The 21,476-nt window shown below is 32.4% G+C and overlaps 1 protein-coding gene across 2 annotated transcripts in view; it reads left to right on the forward strand.

The window, feature by feature from the left end:
- The window catches only part of LOC118202189 (uncharacterized), a 115,244-nt gene that overhangs the window by 76,937 nt on the left and 16,831 nt on the right, over positions 1-21,476 (forward strand). The window contains exons 14-18 of one of the 2 annotated variants that reach the window (XM_085809582.1): positions 8,261-8,662; positions 11,073-11,195; positions 12,466-12,583; positions 14,492-14,642; positions 19,671-19,733. In XM_085809582.1, the coding sequence (XP_085665708.1) occupies positions 8,261-8,662; positions 11,073-11,195; positions 12,466-12,583; positions 14,492-14,642; positions 19,671-19,733 (857 nt within the window). The remainder of the gene's footprint in view (positions 1-8,260; positions 8,663-11,072; positions 11,196-12,465; positions 12,584-14,491; positions 14,643-19,670; positions 19,734-21,476) is intronic. The other variant, XM_085809583.1, reaches the window with a different exon arrangement.

The raw sequence follows: 21,476 nt of genomic DNA on the forward strand, positions 1-21,476 counted from the left end.
CACCAGTCAAATTTCAGAATTTTATATAGTATTAATCTAAAAAACACTTGTATGTAATTTTAATGAATAATATGAGTAAAAATTTTTATTTAATCTTCTCCCATTTTGATTTGTATGAAATGTAGACCTAAAACTTTTGACAAAAAACTGAATCTTAGCAACATGAGATTACACTACATGACTAGATGAATCTATTTTCAACTGCTGTATGCATCTGATTCTGCATACAGTGAAATATTATCTGTTTCCATTACTGTGTCATATATACTCTTTTCAACTATAGTATGCAAGGCTTTATCTTCATAACCTCTAATACACAAACTTCTTTCATGAATTTGCGTTTTGAGCTGCAAGCAGAGTATTCATTCTTCTTTTCAAATTAAAAGATAACAAAAAATTGAGATAATGCTGCTTTTGAAATGGTTGGTACTAAGAAAATAAGTTATTTCAATTTAACTTTATGTGAAAGTTAGGTATGAGCAAATTTTTGGTTTTTTTGGAAAAAGTTGTGGCAAAAATTTGAAAAATTCATGGCAATTGTAAGCAGTGTTAAGTTAGACTATACCTCCTTCATAGTTATGATATTTATTGCAATATAATGTGGTTTTAAATATGTATTTGAATAAAATTTTGGGAGCAGATTTTGAGATTCATTTTAGAGATACCAAAAGTTGTCTTTTATTCGATAGTTTTGTTATTTATTTTTGGATTAACAGATAAGTTTTAATAAGTTTTTCAATCCACTTTCCTTTAGTAATTGTTTGGTTATTCTAATGCATTTTATAAGCTAGAACAGTGATTATCAACCATTGTGCCACGGCACTTTTGTGTGCCGCCAAATTGTAGAAATGTATGTAGTAAAAGCTAAAATGAGTTTAATCCTAGTATATGGTGCACATGAGGATTGGTGAAATTTGGTTTTAAAGACATGAATAAGTGCGCCAGTTGTGGTATCCAAGCCGATTTTAGGGTCAAAGACTTCTCCATTTGAATTAACTTTGAACAAAGAGGAACTAATTTTGCTTTCTAATAATCGAGATTTAATTTTAAAATATTCGGAAGAATCAATTAATTCATTAGATGTGATTATCCCAAGATGGCCAAAAAAGCTTTAAAAATATTATTACAGTTTTCTACACCTAATTTGTGGGAATTCAGATTTTCAGTATTAACCAACACAAAAATGAAAAAAAAAAGATCGATACTTTTAAATGTAAAAAACGATATGAGAGTAGCATAGTCATTTTTACGACCAAATAAAAATGAAATTATCGAAAACATTAAGCTCAAATTTCTCATTAAAAGTATTCTTATTGTTAACTTGTAATTAATCCCTTAATAAACATACTGCTGTTTTTATAGTACATATTATTTTATTTTATATTCAAAATTACTATCATAAACTATTTTACACAGTGTATTATAGGAAAGTAAACAACTTATCTTTTTCTTTGTGTGCCGCCAAATTTTGAAATCGTAAAAGTGTGCCACGATTAAAAAAAGGTTGAGAATCACTGAGCTAGAGGGTTGCAATAAAATCCTGACTATCCAGCATTCAAGTAACCAAAATATTTTTAAATTTTAGAGAAAACGTTTTCCCAAAAAAATTTAGTATAGATTTATAACTTAATTATATTTGCTTCTGTTAATATACCTTGTCACCAAATGGTATTATTTAATGTCAACAATGGATAATCATGACATCACAATCATGACTAGGTTTTTGTTTAGCGTAACTTGATTATATGACCATTGAACCAAAAAAATAGTTCTTTAATTCCATTCAAATTCTTTAACTGAGCTGTCAGAAAAAATTCTATTTAAGACTAATTCATAATGGAAATTATAAATTTTTCACTATTCAGGAAAAGAGGAAAAAATGAATCGTATGAATATTCCATTTTATATTTGATTCTTGTTTTAGAGAATGAAAAATTTTTATCCTTATCAGGTTTTATTTATTTATTTATTTATTTATTTATTTTTATGTATAAATGCTCTGTAAATTCTGCCCTCCAAACTCGGATTTTGCATTCTTTAGGTCATTTTCAAAACACAAAATATGCTTTACAAGGGATAGTAAATCTTTGTAGATCTATACATATCCACTGAAGTGACAAAAGTCATGGAATACCTCCTAATATTTTGTCGGTCCTCCTTTTGCCCGGCGAAGTGCAGCAACCCGACGTGGCATGGACTCAACAAGTCGTTGGAAGTCCCCTGCAGGAATATTGAGCCATGCTGCCTCTATAGACAGCCATAATTGTGAAAGTGTTGACAGTGCAGGGTTTTGGGCATGAACTGACCTCTCAATGATGTCCCATAAATGTTCGTTGGTATTCATGTCAAGCGATCTAGGTGGCCAGATCATTCGCTGGAATCGTCCAGAATGTTCTTCTAACCAATCGTGAACAATTGTGGCCCGGTGACATGGCGCATTGTCATCCATAAAAATCCCATCATTGTTTGAGTATGTGAAGTCCATGAATGGCTGTGTGATCTCCAAGTAGCTGAAGGTATCCATTTCCAGTCAATGATCAATTCAGTTGCACCAGAGGACCGAGTTCATGCCATGTAAAAACAGCCTAGACCATTATGGAACCACCACGAGCTTGAACAGTGCCCTGTTGACAACTTGGGTCCATGGCTTCGTGGGGTCTGCACCACACTCGAACCCTACCATTAGCTCTTACCAACTGAAATCGTGACTCATCTGACCAAGCCACGGTTTTCCATTCGTTTAGGGACCAACCGATATGCTCACGAGCCCACGAGAATCGCTGCAGGCGATGTCGCGCTGTCAGTAAAGGCACTTGAGTCGGTCTTCTGCTGGCATAGCCCAAGGAAGACAAATTTCGCCGCACTGTCCTATCGGACACGTCCCTCGTACGTCCCACATTGATTTCTGCGGTTATTTGATGCAGTGTTGCTTGTCTGTCAACATTGACAACTCTACGCAGATGTCGCTGGTCTCGGTCATTAAGTGCAGGTGGTCGGCCACTGCGCTCTCTATGGTGGGATGTTATGCCTGAAATTAGATACTCTTGGCACACTCTTGACACTGTGGATCTCAGAATCTTGAATTCCCTAACGATATCCGAAATGGAATGACCCATGCGTCTAGCTCCAACGACCATTCCGCGTTCAAAGTCTGTTAATTCTCGTCGTGCGGCCATAATCACATCAAAGCCTCTTCACATGAATAACTTGAGCACAAATGAAAGCCCTGCCAGAGCACTTCGCATTTATACATTTTCTACGCGATACTACTGCATATTGCTATCCCATGCCTTTTGTCACTTCAGTGTATGTATCATGGCATGGGCGTAGCCAGGATCGGAGCTAGGGGTGCAAATGATCTTAGACCCAGAAAACGAAACTATGATATGATATGAATTCATGAGTGGTAGAGTAGATAAAATTGCTGAGCACCAATCATTCAATTTGAAAGTGAATTACTTGGTTGTCTGCATGAATGTTTTTGTGGATATGTATTATTAATTGAATATGAACCAGTTTCCTCAGAAAATTGTTTCAGACAGCTTTCCTTCAGTATAGCACTCACATGCTTTGCTACAGTCGAATAAACAAGCAAATAAATATGTAGAGACATTAGGCATTTTTGGAAGCAGGCAAGATGAAAAATTAGGGACCGTCTTCGCCGGGAATCGAACCATGGACCTCTGGAGTACCGGCCCAGCTTGCAGAACCACTACACCACGAAGGCACGCTAGGAAAGTGGGAGAAATACCTTATAAATAACAGAACTGGAATACATGAGTTAAAACAGATCGTTGAAATGTTGGAGAATAGACTGAGAGAATATTGAAATATTGGAGAATAGACGTTGAAATATTGAAGAGACTTCTGAACATATTTTTTACTTGATCTTTATTTTCTATTACAATTTTTCTGCTTTTTGAACCAAATCATTTTAAAACTTCTTTTTCTGTTTCTATTCTATTTCTTGAACAAGCTTTCTTTGCACACTTAACATACACAGCCTATTTAAGCAATTCTCTGTCATTGTAGAGCACAACCAAGTTTTTACTCTGTGCAGGGTACTAAATGAGCGTCAATAGTACATGTAGTACATGGTTGAGACAAAGATATAAGAAGAGCATGTTTCATTTCTGGGGGGTGGAAATGTTGCTTCTGTTATCAAATCTTCCATAGTTAACTCCTACATGTTGTCGATCTGTAGTTTCTTCGTTTTTCAGAAATTATATCCGAGTTCTCTCTCACTGTCAAAAATTTTCAAATTATATAAATCGTGAAAGCATTCCACTTTTTTCATAAATTCTTCCACTGGCATCTTTAGCAAAGCCACAGGATGTAATAACAACAAAGAAATGCTGGGAATTTATTGCTGGAAAATCTTTCTTCCAGTGATAGTATTAAGGAATCCAGATAGGGAATAAGAAGAAACCTTTTCTAGAATTCATCAGTTATAGATGCTGGAGGATTTAAGCAATGTTTTTGCAGCTTTGCAATTTTCGGTGCTTGTATTTCAGTGCCAATGCTGTCAGCCATAGCACTTGCGAAAGACAGAATTCCTGGCATAAAACATCTGTTGCTCTACGATGTTCTTTTACAAGCATTAAAATTCTATTAATGTAATCTACACATTGTAGCTTATTTAAATGTTTGGACTGTAAAATATTAGCCACAGGGTCTAGAAGAGACGAATATTTTGCAATTAGTTCTACGCACATGATAAATTCAGATTTTGTCACAGCACGATGTAATTGGAAAGCAGTTTTCTTGGTAGATGCATTACCTCCTTTTGATAACTTTCCCAGCCCCTGTGCTATGTTTATGAAATGCTCTTTAAATATACCAATACTTCTGTATTTCTGAGACCAGCATGTGACACAAAAGTTTGGAATATTTACTATATATCTTCTTTATAGAACAGATTCACGAAAAAAATTAATCACATATTTTATAGTAGCAATAGTACTTCTCATTTCTGATATGCAGTTCAAATCGTTCACAACTAAATTTAGTTTGTGACTTGCACAATGAAAAAAACAAAGCTTTTTTGTGCTTCTCATGCAAGATCTTAAGTACTCCACTAATATTCCCTGCCTTGGTTGAACATCCATCATAACCTTGTCCAACCCATCCATCGTAACCCTGTCCAACCTGATTTGTATCAAAACCTTCCCTTTTCCGAAAAATGTCTAATTAATTTGCTACGGTACGAGCATCCATTGCATTTAGATCAATAAATTCTAGGAATTCTTCCCAGACAGCTATCCTTTCTTCATCAAAAGAATCAAATACCAATTGATAATTCCTCCTTCCCAGATTTATCACTTGTTCCATCTGCCATTATGCTGTAAGCAGAAGCTTTTCTCTGCATCTTGTACTATAGTGTATTTCACCTCCAATCCACACAAATTGATCGATTCGTTTTGGATTTGAGGTGACATATAAGTAGCATTTTTATTACCTTTTTCGAAATGTCTTTGCAAACTATTATCTTCTGCTTCGATTCTTAGATGAATCAGGTTCTGATAATTCTCTTTCTGTTTTGTCTTACCTCTTGGCGAGAGGTCATGGGTTCCACAGAATGTGATTGTGGAAATTATTGACTGCATTATGTTTTGATTGTCTTCCATTACTTTTTTGTAAACTTGAAAAGAAACTTGTCTAACATATACAGGTTCATTTTCTAGAAAATTCTTGGCAGTGATTTATTGATGCTTTGTGTCACTGATTTGAAAAGTGGCTTTTACAAGCTTTGTGCATGACATGATAATGCATGAATGCCTTAATAATGAAGGAGCCCCAAACACCTTTCATTGATGCAGAAACAGGAGGGAAAAGAACACAGTACAAGCATAATACTCCTTTTACACTTTTTGAATATGTGAGCCAAGAAGCATAAGTCTTTAGCCACTCATGTATAAACTTTCTTCTCAAATGGATAGCATCTGCTGGAAAATAATAATTTTCATCAGGTTTCCAACAGCATTTTAATATTCCCATCTTTATATGTGTGGGCATTGATGATGAACACCCTACCCGTCATCCCAAATCATGGTTGCAACATTCCACGATGGTGTCACTACTACATGATGTAGATAGAAGCATGACTTTATCTAAAGTGGTAGGAGAAGCACATGTTTTCATTAATTCTTCACTTTCGCTTTCACTAGTGTCTTCTATTTTATTCCTCTTCACTGCTGAAATATAATACTAAAATTAATTACCTGTTTGGAAATCAATGTCAGAAATCATATGGTGCTTAGCCTTTTCCAGTGTTAGAGTTGATGAGCATTCATATCAAATTGGGTTAATACAGCTAAAAGCATTCAGAAGTTATCATATAATATCCATGCACATACATATAGTCACTTATTTAATCAATAACATTCACAAATTCTTTTGTGATTTCTGCCACCTTACTAAAATTGAGACCTAAATGAAATTTTACAAGAAGGGCCTTTATAAGGTATCTCCCGCATTTAAGCAAATGCTATTTAGCCAACTTTTAATTAAAATGTTTAAAAAGCATTTTTATACATTCTCAAATTAATAATTTTTTTATTATAATGCTGTTACAAATATAAATAAATCCCAGCTATGAATGAAATAGATAGCCTGTCCCCATATAAGTGCAAAATGCCTATGATACATGCATTTAAACTCTTTCAGTGGTTATTTATATTCAAATGATTGATGAAGATCGCTGCAATATTTAGAAAATTTAAGGAAATACAAGTGAATTTTTCTATTTTAAGGTAAATTAATTTTAAATACAGAAACTGAAATTTTATGAGAATTGGTGATTTAATTTTTTTATACAATGGAACCTCGAATCATGAACATTTCGGTATATGAACAAATTATATGGGCAAAAAACGCTTATAGAAATATCATATAAAGAACATTGTTTCGAGTTAGGAACACTTAAATCAGCAACATATGATTTTCAAAGATGTTTTCAGGTAATCTGTGCCACATAACTAACTCCCAAGCACTTTTGGAATTATCATTTTGAATATAATATAAGCATATCAACTATCTTTAATATGATATAAGCATATAAATCAGGAAAATAATATTAAATGTGTAAAGGGAAAACATACTTTCTTGAACAGAATAAAAATTAAGTACTAAAAATAAATGGCAAAATCCAATGAAAACTGTATAATGAATTTGAGTTTATTGAACATGCAAACTATTCAAATATTACCTTAGTTAGGACATTTTTCATCCTCCCCTGCAGGAAAGTAATTAAAATTCCTTAAAAATTAAACATTAAAGTTTCGCGAGGAAAATTCATTTTATAATTTTTGTGCATATTCAGATATAAAATATTAAACAATGTTTTTATGTAAAATTTGATTACGAAAGAACTCAATTAAAACTTTTTCTGTTATGCACTTTGGCCAAATTCAATTCAAAAGGTAGAATTTAGCTGAAAAGTTTCCTGTTTTTAACATTATTAGAAAAATGTAAAATGGATGAAGTCATATTGATATCTGTCAGAAGTACAGATTATCCAAATCTTCAGGTAGTAATAAAAAAATCAAAACTCTTAAATTTATGCTCATGGAAAAAACTTGGATGGGAAGAAAAGTACAGGGATGTTGCTGAAATGACTGTGACAAAAGCCAATGAATTTGCCAGACACTTTGGAGGGACTAGTAAAAAATTAACAGCAAATTTAATAACTTGTGTGCAAGAATAATTACAATTTAATTTTAATATATTTTAATTATTATTAATAATCTCTTTTGCTAGATGTGAAAATGTTAATTGGTTTTTACCTTTATTTTCACCATAACAATTTTTACACATTTTTATGAGGTAATCCATTTTTCTGATCATATTGGATATAGTGAGCTATACTTCCGGACCGTCAAGTTCATAATGGCAAAGTCAGCTGTATATATATGTTTTTTTTTTTAATTTAATTTAAACTGTAAAAACTTGGCTTTATAAGAAGGTAGCAGTATAAGTAACTATTTTCCTTTTTAAATATGTTTATTATTGAGAGGCAAAGGGGGAAGCTTCAGAGATTAATAAATATCTTCATTGTATAGTAACAAATATTTGTAAAAGTCAAGCGTGAAGTTTAACATTTACTGTAAATTTTGATTTCCCCTCTCAGTTTATTTTTCTTTTACCATACAGAAGTATGCATAAATATGTACTGAAACTGAAGTAGCAAGTTATTAACCCTTATTTATTTCTGCCATTAAGTTTATAATTTACTGCATTTTTAAAATTGCTTTATTTTTAGATGGCTTTAAGGAAATTCACAGCTGATCAGCATCTAATGTTTGATGAAGATTCTTCATGTATTAGATGGTTTTTGCTGCCGAGCGAAGCAAAAAGATATCTACTTGGAGAACTTCAGAACCCTATTAAAAATCCTGTTTTTACCATACGGAGTGCTAGAGGTGTGCATCCAAGTGAAAACTTTAATCAGATACCTGAAATATTGAATAACATTGAAAATGAAAATGGTAATAGTACAGATTTAAATGTTAATCCTCTCACTGAAAATGTGAATTTCACAAACAAAGAAAGTGGCAATAATTGTGCATTACTGATCCCTAATCTTAAACATATTGTTCACCATGATCTGATGCGCTGTCGATGGAAATCTCCTCCTGCATCAATATTTAGACCATTTTTAAAGGTAAGTTTTCATGTTACTGCATTATTCCATTGTTACGATTGTACTGTGCATTACCAGATTATCAGGTTGTCTCTGGATAAGAAAAGCTCAAAAGTCTTTTATAATTGCATTTTTACAATTGAATTTTTATTTTAAAGATTAGTTAAGTTAATAGTTTAATTTTGTACTTCTTTTTTTTTTTCCGCCTGTTTTCTTATTTTATATACCGTATTTCCTGGTACATTTGTTTCACTAATTTTATCGTCAGAAAATTATGTAAATAATTTAATTTACGAAGGACACGGTTACAGTAAGAACATAACAAATAAAAAGTAGTCACAGATAAACTGCAAGTTACTTTCACAATATTACACTCATGTCCATAAATTAAGGATAATTCGGAGTCACGTGGAAATCGAACTCTAAAATAAATATATCACCTGTAAAATCACTACACACATCTCCAAGAATCATATGCAAATTTCAGGAAGTAACCAGATGACACCAATGGTACGTCACAATGATGAGAGTGTAAGAGAGTGATATATAAGAAATACAGGCAAAGAAGTAAAATTGTTCGCAGGCGCTTTATAAGCATTTCAGTGCAATAACTGAATAGTTATGACACAAAGGACGCATTTGGATGATTTTTTACGTGGTAGAATTATCGGCCGTCTGGAATGTGGACGTACCCAACCGGAAGTATCAAATGAACTTGGAATTGCCCAGAGTGTCATCTCCAGGCTTTGGCAACGATTCCAAGATGATGGTAATGTGAGTAGACATTACAGCACAGGTCGCCCCAGAGTTACAATGCCGAATAAGGACCAGTATTTGGCAGTTACTGCCAAAAGAAATAGGCGGAGCACAGCCTCAGACTTGTCTCATCAGCTCTCTTCAGCCTCTGGTATGACAATTTCAAGGCAGATCTTGTACAGACGCTTAGGGCAGATTGATCTATATGATCGTAGACCTGTCAGATGCGTTCCACTTACTGCAACTCACTATCGCCTGCGGTTAACCCGGAGTAGAGAGCATGCATTGTGGACACCGCAACAGTGGGCTTCTGTGATGTTTTGTGACGAGTCCAAGTTTAGCTTGCAGTCTGATTCTCACCGGACTTTCATATGGAGAGCTCCAGGCACCCGTTACCACCAAGAAAACATCATTGAACGACATCGTTACGGTGGTGCAGGAGTGCTCGTTTGGGGTGGAATTATGCTGGGTTCCAGAACTGACCTGCATGTTCAAATTGGAACCATGACAAATGAATCTATCTGTACGTCATTCTGGAACAACATGTACGTTTGTGTCGGGGCGCCATATGCGCACAATTTGTGTTTATGGATGACAACGCCCGTCTTCACCATGCAAACATCGTAAGCGAATGCCTTCAATCGGAGGATGTCACCCGTATGGACTGGCCAGCATTCTCACCGGAATTGAATCCAGTAGAGCACGTGTGGGACATGCTTGGCCGACGAGTTGCAGCCCGTCCTACATGTCTACCTGAACTTTGGAGAATATTGCTTTTTGAACGGTGCAATATCCCCCAAGATCAGATCGTTAATTTGATACTCAGCATGCCTAGGCGTTGTACGGACTGTATTGCATCGTCTGGGAGACATACAATGTATTAACAATCATATCAACCATGTAATATTTTTTTTTTTTTTTTTTTTTTTTTTTTTTGTAATTTGCTCCAGGGAGAAAAAATCGCTAATTTTTTTAATAATATCAAACATATAGCATCTTTTTTTTGCTCTTTATCTTTTGTTTAATAAATAAGCTTTACAAATAAGTCAATTTGTTTTGCTTCTAAATCTTCCTTTTCCTGATTTTGCATTATCCTTAATTTATGGACATGAGTGTATTTCTTTTTAAGAATCCTGCATTCCTATGCGAATACCTAGTAATATTTGCATTATAATATCAAATAAAGTATCATTTCTACATCTGAGTAATTTGAATCTTGCTTATGCTTATTGTTATATCTGCTATTCTTTAGGCTTCAAATCATCCATAAATAATTACAGAAGGTGAATGTGCAGCCGAATCAATGAAATTATAGACTGCATATCAGTTCATGTTTGTTTTGCTGTGATGTGTTGATTCTTATATTAGGCTGTCACAAAGTTCAACAGTTAGAAGGGGAATGTTCAGCATGACTTATAAATTTTTTGTTTATTTATTTATTTTTATTTTATTTTTTTACTAACAAAAACAATCAATACTTTGACAAATCCGTTTTAAAATTTAGGAGAACTTATTTTCTGAATGCATCAAGGAAGGGAAAACATTACTTGATTTTTTTTTTTTTTTTTTTTTTTTTTTTTTTTTTTTTTACTAAAAGGGTAGGAGAGGAATAGGCAAGGAAATATGGTATTTATATTTATATTTTAGATTAATTCATATTTTAATGTATTTTCAGGCTTTGGAGACTTTTCATATGATCACAAATGGTGATAGGATTTTAGTCTGTGTTTCAGGTGGCAAGGACTCTCTGTCATTAGTTCATACTTTGCATCAATATCAGTTTTATGCTAAAAAAAAGGTAAATGAAGCAATTAAAAGTTTAAATGTATATCAGTGATTATCTGTGTCCCAGAACATTTTTTAGAATTGGTCAAAAATTTCTGATAGGTTTCAATGATTATTTACTTGTGAATCTGAATACTGGCTTGTTTCTTCTCCTTCAGTTGATTCAGCAGTTAAGTTTCAGTAGCTTTTACTCTTTGTTTTCTTTTAATTGTGGACTGGGACAGTATCTACCATTACATTAGATTAGATTTTTTAATTCTAAATTGTCTTTATTGGAATTATAAATACATACAGTGTGGCCTGAATGTTGTATCAGGATTATAGAGCAGACGTATGGAATTACTTACAGTATGCGAGAAGATATGAAACTGAGTAATCTGATTTCTGAGGTTTTTAAAGAATATAAAATTCCTAGGAAAACTGTAGTTCATGAAGTAACAGAAACTTGTATTCATGTTACCCAGGAAAAAAAAAACTACAGAAATTCCCGTGCAGCCAGTTCATTCACCATGATTTAAACTTAAGTCAAATTATCTGCATTCAGTGGTTGTACCAATCAACTGTTAGTGATATAGCATTTCTGAAACATTTTCCACTTTATTCAGTTTGCTAAATGCAACTAGTGTGAAATGAAATACATCTTTGACTAGTTTTTTACTGCAACTTATCTGTGCTATACGTTCAGTCGCCCATAGTCAGCATATTTATTATCACATAAAATATGTGCTTTTGCATCATGCTTAAATGGCTAAAATATGATTCACCTTTCCACAGTAATTTCCAGAGTTGCTTGTATTCTGACCTAATTTCTCATGTAATAAATTTCTATCAACTGTATTTAACATATTGTGCATACAACCTGCCGAGTGATTATGGCATTGAACCCTGCTAGCTTACCCAGAGTGAATAAGCTGGCTGCATGGAGATTTCCCCATTTGTAATGTGAATATGAGCCAATGAAGGTCACCAAATCTGATTATGTACATCTTCTTAAACTGCCTGTCTATAGAATATAAGCACTTTTCTTGCCATTTTATATTTCTGGATGAGTAGATTTATATGTATTGTTTTTCTGAAAAGTTCTGAATAAGGAAACCCAAGTATATCATTATGTTGAGCATCTTTAAAGTTTATATGGACAAGGTTTTATTTTTTAATTGCAATATTATACCATTCCTTACTAAATGCTTTTTGTTAATTAGACTCATTTATCTATGTGTGTGTGTGTGTGTGTGTATATATATATATATATAATCACCTCTTTCTCCCTTTTTCATTGACAGGGTGTATATTTTGACTTAGGGTGTATGACTGTTGATCCAAAGAGTCCTTCTTATGATCCTAGTCCTCTGAAGGATTATTTCAATGCACTTGATATCCCTTACTTTTATGAAGAGCAAGGTAATTATTCATAAGCTATCTTACAGAGTTTCTCATTCTTTTCTTTAATTATGTGCTCTGTATGTTTCGATATAGTGTTTTGTATCATTCATCATATATTTTAATTTGGACGGGGTGCGATTCTTAACTCTGTTACGACTGTTCTATGAGCTTGCTTCTGAAGGGTGCTTGTAATACAGCAGAACTTGTATTATCCAAACTAAATAAATTTAGAAAATGAAAAATAAATTTTGTAAGGTTATCTCCAAGTGTTGTTTTAGCATTCTAAAGCCAGAGCTAGGATTTTAGTTGTGCGTTTTTGGATTAAAATAGAAGCATTTGAGAAAAAGGAGGGGAACTTGCTTTTTACCCTATAGCTGTTGCACAGAATCACATTTATTCTTGCAATATACTCATAAAGATATGCACAGACAGTTCACATGACTAAAACTATGCTCACACTAATTAATTGATACACTTGTCATGTGTAGCATTAGCAAAAATGTTCTGTAATTTTGTGTCTAACTTTTCATCATTATAACTTCTTATCAGCTCGGTCTTAAATGATAATAGAGTAGAATCAGATCTTTTAAGTTAAAGAAGGTAGCCTCAAGGATTGTGATGCCATATTAACCAAATCTTTGAATTATTTAAATATAGCTACTCTACAAACTAACTGGAGTAAAACGTTGCATAGCTAAGGAGTTCCTAAACTTGTAAACATTGCGGCCCTCTCTTTAGAAACCGAATGCATAGCAACCCACTTCATAATTGGGGCATTGAATTTTTCAAATGAGTAGCAGATGTTCTTTTATTGTTAAGTTTTTTGGGTCAAAGAGGAACACTTGTAAGGGAAAAAATTATAATTAAATATAATTTTGTAAACAGTATTTCTAATAAGGCTTCTATGAAGGGTGCACTTGTTTTCAACTGCTGTCGATGATGGCAGTGAACTTAGGCCGATTCGAGTTACTTTCAGATGTAAGGAGTTGATGATTGCAATTTATTCTGATACTTAAGTTTTAGTTTCTACCATTGCCAGAAATCAAACTTCACAAAGGTATGATGATATGAAAGAAAGTAATATCTTCAGAGGTTTAGTAGAAAGAAGGGTGAAATTGTTGGACAGATAACCAGAATTGTGTCAATTTACTATGATTAAAATTCTGTTTTAGTAATGTATTTTTGGATAGATCTTTAAGTTCATCACCTTTTGAAAATCTGCCAGTAGTAATGTTGCCCTGGAAGAGATGCACAATCCAGTTCTCTGGCAGATTTTCATTGTTTCAGTGAAAGTAAAAATTAAAATTTTCTTTCAAAGCATTCAAATGTTTTGAGATCTTGGTAATTATGCTATCAGAAACCTTCACATTATTTTCTATTATAAACATTTGAAATGTTTCAAAACTCATATTTTTGGCCTTTGGTGTTGTTTTCCTTTAACAGCGGATTTTAATTAGTCCTTGTTTTCAAAATGGCAACATGCTAAGTATTCCACTCGAGAGCAGCCAATCATTAAAGTTTAAACCCAAGATATGTTGATAATAAAACACTTACCTCTTTCAAGAAATCTTTTCCTTTTGTGCCATTGTTCTCCCCGTGGGCTTAGCAATCTGTTTTTGCTTTAAATCATCAGAGAATTAGACAAACATTTTGCCATATAACATTCACATTGGGTGCCAGTCTAAATTGTCATGTAATACACATATACCAGAGTAGTCATATAAATGCTTTTGGATGACGTCATGGATTGCCACAGAAAATTAATACATTATATATATGTTATAGGTTTCGGATGAATTTCTTTCAGAAATGTTTTTAGGATTGCATAAAAGTCTGTAAAAGGTCTATTTTTAAAGTAAAATTGTGTTATGTAAAATAAAAAATTATAATTTTTTTTAATTCTGCTACACAAGTAATTTTTTTCAGAAATTTTGAATCAAGCATTGAACATTGAAAAATGTAAATCCATATGCAGCTTCTGCAGTAGATTAAAACGTGGAAGGATATATGCTTGTGCTCGTAGGGAGAATTATAATGTCATCGCTCTTGGACAGCATTTAGATGATTTGGCTGAAAGGTGAGCTACTTTTTATATTGAAATCTATTGCTGAAATTTATAAATTATTTTCTTCAGCCTCCTCAGCTATATTTTTTGGAACTCTTTCAGGTACCCTGACATAGTATAACTTTATGATAATTTCAAGCCTAATTGTAGCAAGTGCATGATAAGAACATTCCTATAAATTGCTGCAATTGAATTGCATCTGATTTTAATAGAATTATCTTAATAGTTTGTGCACTTGCTTCAAACTTACTTTAACAGTTAAAATTACTAATTCAAAGTGTCACATAAAATGTCGTGTACTGAAGATAATTTATAAAATTTAAATATATAGATTATTTAAGAAAATTTAGCATTAAAACACTCATTGGAATGTTAGTAAGATGTCAAAGATATGTTCAAGTGATTGTATATCCTTATCAAAGTGGATGTACTGTCAGACTTGTGACATCTGTCCTTAGATTTGTGAATATTCATGCAGGAAACCCAGAACATTTTCAAAGCTGTAAGTTTCCATTTTGAAACATTTCTGGATATCAAGTGGTTGTTACCCGAATTTCTAGATTTTCTCTATGAACATTTTGACTTGTGTATTAATTCATGCCATTACTTGTATAAATATCAGCAGATGCAGTAGAACTGTGATTAGTAACTATAACTTTCCAGCGATTGACAAAGGTTTTGTTTTATAAAATTATCACATTATTCAGAATTCAGCCACTCAGAGAATCTATACCACAACAAGGTAGGCATGCATATACTACATTATGTATTAGTCATTACTGTCCCAATGAGGGTTTTAACCCTCCAGTTCTAGTGTGCATCAACTCTTCAGTGATAGTATTTTGATGTGAAATTATTTTCGTGAAATGTTAATATATGTGTAATAAGCTTTCAATTTTTACCAAAGTACTTATGGCAGTTAGTAGGTTTAGGTTAATTATTATCTTTTATTTCACAGCAAAATGTTCCTTTCATTTTTGCATATACATAAAATAAAATCTGGTGAATACATTGCTGTTTTCCTAATTATATGTCAGAGTTAACTGTGTACTTCAAAATAGCAAATATCTTTGCTATTTTGAAGCACACAGTTAATTTGCTATTTTGAAGTATACAGTTAACTCTGCAATATGCAATACTAAGCAATATGGAAGCTCCAGAAATTTTATGAACCATTCGTAGGAGCTCCATAAAAATAAAAATTTGACTCTTACAGAAGTTAATAAAATATATTCGAATGCTTTGGGGAGATGTGCTTTGTGTTAATTAAGTTACGTGAAGTCCAATGAAAGGTGATTGGTAGCTCAAGGTCAGCACAACATGGCGTGCAATGGAATTCACCTTTGCTATACAGAAATATACAATTGTTGCCTGATCATTTGGTACTTATGAAAAAGAGAACAAGCTGCTGCTTTCAATTTTAATTTCAAGACCTATATGAGTAGCCGGAGAAATATTTTGCATGTGGAAGGTGGAGTTATTGAGAAGGCATCTGATAGATTGTGAGAAATGTTATTCATCTAGTAAAATGGAGGCAGAACAGACTCTGACTGAAGTCTGTAGACTTGAGTCAGAGTCATACTGAGAATCTGGAAACAGTTTAACCCTCTGAACATTATGACCGGGTTTAGGTGGTCAAGGAGACCTACGTCAAAATCGTTAAGAACGCTTCTATGCGGTCGAGGGAAATGTGTTCAAAAGCATTGACGGTTTTAGGCAGTCAGTGGTGACGATATTGAAAGCATTATGAACGCCTTAAAGCCGCCTTGCAGATGCCTCAGTGCCCTCCTTATTTCTGGAACACAGGAGCTCTCTAAATAACAAATCTCAGTAGGAGTCTAAGAGGGTTGCTCTTCTTCATTTTAAACCGCTATGTTTTATCACCAAGAAAGTGTTTAGACATGCGACAAACTGATGCGAACATTCTTTGCTAAATAAATAAACAGCAGGTAAAAATTTTCAAATACTATCTTTAAACAGATAACATTTTCATAACATATCTTTTAGATTTCAAACTAAATGTTCAGAAATATGCAAAATGCTTGTGAATTCAATTAAAAAAATAGCACTTGAAAAAATTTGCATTATTTAAATAAATTTACTTATGATTATATATATGCATAAAACCATCAAGTTAAAAACTTTCAGTTAATTCACGTGAAGCGAATAGTACTGCATTCAATTAACCTGAATAACATGCAATTGCATATAAAGAGTAACATTACTTAGGCAATAAGTTGGATAAAAATTAGAAAATCAATAGTCTATTTTAATAAGTGATAGTAAGTGTATTCTTGATACAGTTTTATAAAACACAAACTAATTTAATAGTAAATATAATAATGGTGAATTAATTATTCTTTTTGGAACAATACTAGTCGCTTACACTGGTTTGCTCAAGTTTTGTTCTAATGCATTTTAAATAGTCCATTGCTTTTAATGTACATTGATTTGAATGTGATTTTCATAAGAAAAAATTTTAATAAGTTTGATTTTCTGGTGTGCTCATGCTTTACATAATATATGTAAACTTTGCTCAACGCAATGTAACTACAGCAACGAAGAGTTGAGTTAAAATTTCCATATATTATTAAAATAACCTATAGCATAACATCTGAGTTTCCGAAATGTAACTCGTAACTTTTCTAGGAGTTACAAATTTGAATAAAAAAAAATAGCAGTAATTAAAATAATAAAAATGAACTACTAATAAGAAAAGAAGCACAAAAGTTTTTTTTTTTTTTTTTTTTATGTTTGTTTAGTTTATTGTTCTTATATATATATTGTTGGTGAATGGTGAAGTTGTTGTTGGCAAATGGCACATAAAGAAGAATGATCTGTATTATTTATTATTCAAAATGCATATAAATTTCTTCTAAAATAGTATCAGTCTTGGACTGAATGCTGTCTAGACTGTTTGTTGCAATGATATTTTAACTTGATTGACATATGAAATACGGTTTCATTTTAAATAACTTCATCAGCAATCTTAAGAATCATTTCGAATCATTAGATGATTTTAAATAAAACTTGGATTAGTCCAATTTAAAAAATATTTAGAATTACCGAAATAATAAAAGCTAAACTTATTTTAATTTCTTTATCAAAGTACTACATCTTTAGTCAGCAAGAACTGATCATAAAATCTGAGCCTTATGACCAAGATTCACAGGTCAAAGCAGTAAAAAGAGCTTGTCCCTGTAAAGAAAATCATCACATATTATGGAAAAGAATTTGCAAGAGATCATTATTTTAGACAAAACACGACTTTTTAAATTTAATCTCTTGCATTAGAGATCAAGTATTTTACCATAATTTTTTTTCACATTTGCAGATGATTACCATGTTTTTAACTTTCATAGTATAAATTTAAAAAATACATATAGCAATTTCAGCCATGAACATATGACTTAAGAGAAATTTGTTTTGACATGCTACATGAAGGAATGACTAAATATTGATTGATTTACATTTATGTTAAATGACAGTGATTAAAAAAGAACTGTAGATGTGTAAAAAACCTGTACTTGTAACCTTCTGTATTTCTAAAAGAAAGCTTCAAATGGTTCACAATAACGGATGGCTTTGATGATTCAGTAAAGTCATCGTAGGTACATTCAGTTTGCGGTTTTGAAGAACTGCAATAGTTCAGATTTGTCACAAAAGAGTAATTACACCCTTGGGAGACTGCTTTACTTATGGAACGGAAAAACAAGTTTATGCAAAAGACATACCTTTTCTCACAACATAAATGGCAGATGTGGTAATTTGAACACATGCTTTCAATCAGTTGCTTCCTCCTAACAAAGGTTCCTTGCAAAGTCTTGTACTGTTTTAAATATGCTGTGTTCGAGCATTGTGAATGCTTCCATTCATTATTTTTAATTTAAAATAAAATTAAGTTGTAATTACTGTTTAAAATGGCTTAAAATAAATGGATACATTATATAGCAGCATAATTTATATAACAGCTTAGCATAATTTATAGCCAGCTACCATATTTCGTGGGGATGTTACGATGATAGCCACAAATTTGAATGCTTTCTGATATCGCAAGCAAAATTTGAGGTGTTTCAAGTGATGCAATTTGTGAATAAGTGATAATAAATGAAGATGATGTAACAGAAGTTTTCTATTGGGATGACACTAACCCAGTCATCGATCAACAAACGAAAGGCAAAATCTGTAGTACGGTTTTAAATCCAGAAAATATCGCTACCAATAGTAAAGAAAATGTTTTCACAGAATGTCACAGTTTACCAATAGTAAAGAAAATGACAGATTGCTGACAATAAAAAGATTTTGACTCGCAGTTTAATGGGAAGTCTCAACAAGGCAGCTGCAGTATTTCTTAAGTGGAACTGAACAAGAAATTGTGTTTGCATAAAAAAATTAGAGTATTACCATAAGAAAATAAACATTTAGTAAAACAAACAAAGGAATATTAAGTCTTTTTTTATTATTATTATTATTTTGCTTGTTTTAAGGTTATAAATGCTCACCATTTCATAAACATTTACTTCATATTTTTAATTTTATAATTTGTACAGGTCATCTTACTAGATTTAAACTATCGATTGAAAAAGGGAAAGAGTCCCAACAGTTCCAAATCTTGGGCCTTGGGCTGTATTTTGTATAATTTGTATTGAACTATTTGACCACAGGTTTACATACTACAGTTCAAAAATACATACTATAGTACTTATAGTCCAGAATATTTTAAAGGAATTTTAAATTACTGTTTTTATTAACTGTTATGAGAATAAAATTGTCATTTCACTCTGTATCCCTCCAATGTTTCATGACCTTGCATTAAATTGTAGTAATTTTTCAGACTACATATTGCATTTCAGTTATAAAATTTGTTAACTTTCTTGTTTCTGTTCACATTTTTCTGTTTGAATTTCTTACTTTTAAATATTTTTAAGGTTAATTAAAAAGCAATTATATTCGAAAGGTATAGAAGCTACTTTTATATTTAAGCAGTTATTTTTATGATGTGATTTAATTTTAATCATAAACTTGGAATTCCTTTTCTAGTTTCCTCATGTCAGCCTTTCATAATGGCCGATTAAGAACAATGAAAGCTCATTACACTGATAAGTAAGAAAATATTTTTTTAATCTTCTATCTGGTTTTTGAAGCCAAATTTATTATTTTATCTTTATGCCATCTGTTGATAAAATGTTATTTCTTTACTGATTAGTGGGTGATCTGTGTATCATTTTAGAAAACTGTTTGAAAGAAGCATATTGAAATCATTTTAGAAAACTGTCTGAAAGAGGCATATTGAAATCAGGGGCCTCTGCTCACACCAAGATAATAATGCAAAGTATATAACTAATTAGATGAATAAAAATTGGTATTCCATCCTATATTGGGAGCATATGGGCAACCTCAGGTGCTAGAACGGGTTCTTCGTATGGTCTGTTTATAAAAATAGTTTCTCAACTGAACATTGAGAAAGTGCCAGCATATTTACAGATAAAGATAACAGAAATTTGTGACAAAATAAACATAAGTGTTCAAATACCTGCCTGTGGGGTTTCTGGAAAGCCGCAAATTTGCATCCTGCATGAATTCCAGGATCGGTAGTACTTACCAGTGGGGAGAGTTTTATTCACCTATATAAAAAGAGCAAATCACCAATGAGATCCAACTTAACATGGATCTGGACAGACATCTTAACATCCAAGTTAACATGACTTCTGAAAATCTTTAGTTTGAGCAGCATGTATCCAGACATCTGAAAGCTAATTGCAGGCAGAAAATACCAGATGTCGGGTATTGTGTTGAATCTGCCTGAATATTATTTCCCTCAATCTTTTTCGTCTTCAAATTAAATCCGACTCCATTCCGAAACTCTTGAAAAGAAATATTTTAAATAAACAATTACATTTTCTTGCTTAATAAAGCCAAAACTTTATTTGGTTACACACTTAAGGAAATCAAAACATTATTTTAATCTTTCTTACTGTTGCCAAACTAATAAAACAAAACTCCATCTAAAATAAAAAGGTTGAGTATCGTTAACAAATATAAATCTTGGAGCTCGTAACATACTCCCAACTTTTGATATTTCTTATAATGGTCTATGAGAATTAAAACATTAAATAAAGATATTGTACCCAATAGACCTGCATAGTACTGAATATACTCGCAATATAAATTAAATATAATACAGAACATATACTTTAAAAAAATCATTTATTGTGAGAAGGTTTAACAATTTGTCTGCCTCCTCTAGTTTATAGTTCAGAATCAGTCACTGTTTTAACATTTTCAGATTTATGAGGAATGTTCCTTTTATGAGAAACAGTTGGCACAAAATTTCATTAACTTGCACAAAAGTTCATTAAATCTAAATAAAATGTTTGGATTGGTAATCTCTAAAGGGATAACCGTTGGACAGGGCATATGTGTTCTCCTACTTCTGTTTTTAATTTCACTTTACTCACATGATTGTCCTTTCCAGGAAAGACCTCTGTGACTATATCCAATGGCCAGAATATTCGGTTTTTGTCATCACATCCAACCACAACTTCACTGACACTTATCTGTTTCAGACTGTTCTTCTTGAAATTCTGCTGAATTAAAAGACCTAAATCTTCTTAACTCTTTCCGTAGCTTTTGTTGATACCGATAGCTTTTGGTCAAATTAATACTGCCCAAGTTATCCAAGTCTGGTACTCCTGCTGTCTTATTATCTTGAAAAAACGTGGAAGGTGTCAATGGCATATTAAATCTTGTGCATCTTCGGATAAGTACGTTAAGAGTCGACAATTTATTACCGCTTCCATATCACACAAAACAGTCAGTACATTTCCTCATATTTTAGGGAGGCTT

Source organism: Stegodyphus dumicola, chromosome X2 (assembly GCF_044657685.1).
Source record: "Stegodyphus dumicola isolate Sdum_Otavi_A_Nest chromosome X2, ASM4465768v1".
Taxonomy (NCBI): domain Eukaryota; kingdom Metazoa; phylum Arthropoda; class Arachnida; order Araneae; family Eresidae; genus Stegodyphus; species Stegodyphus dumicola.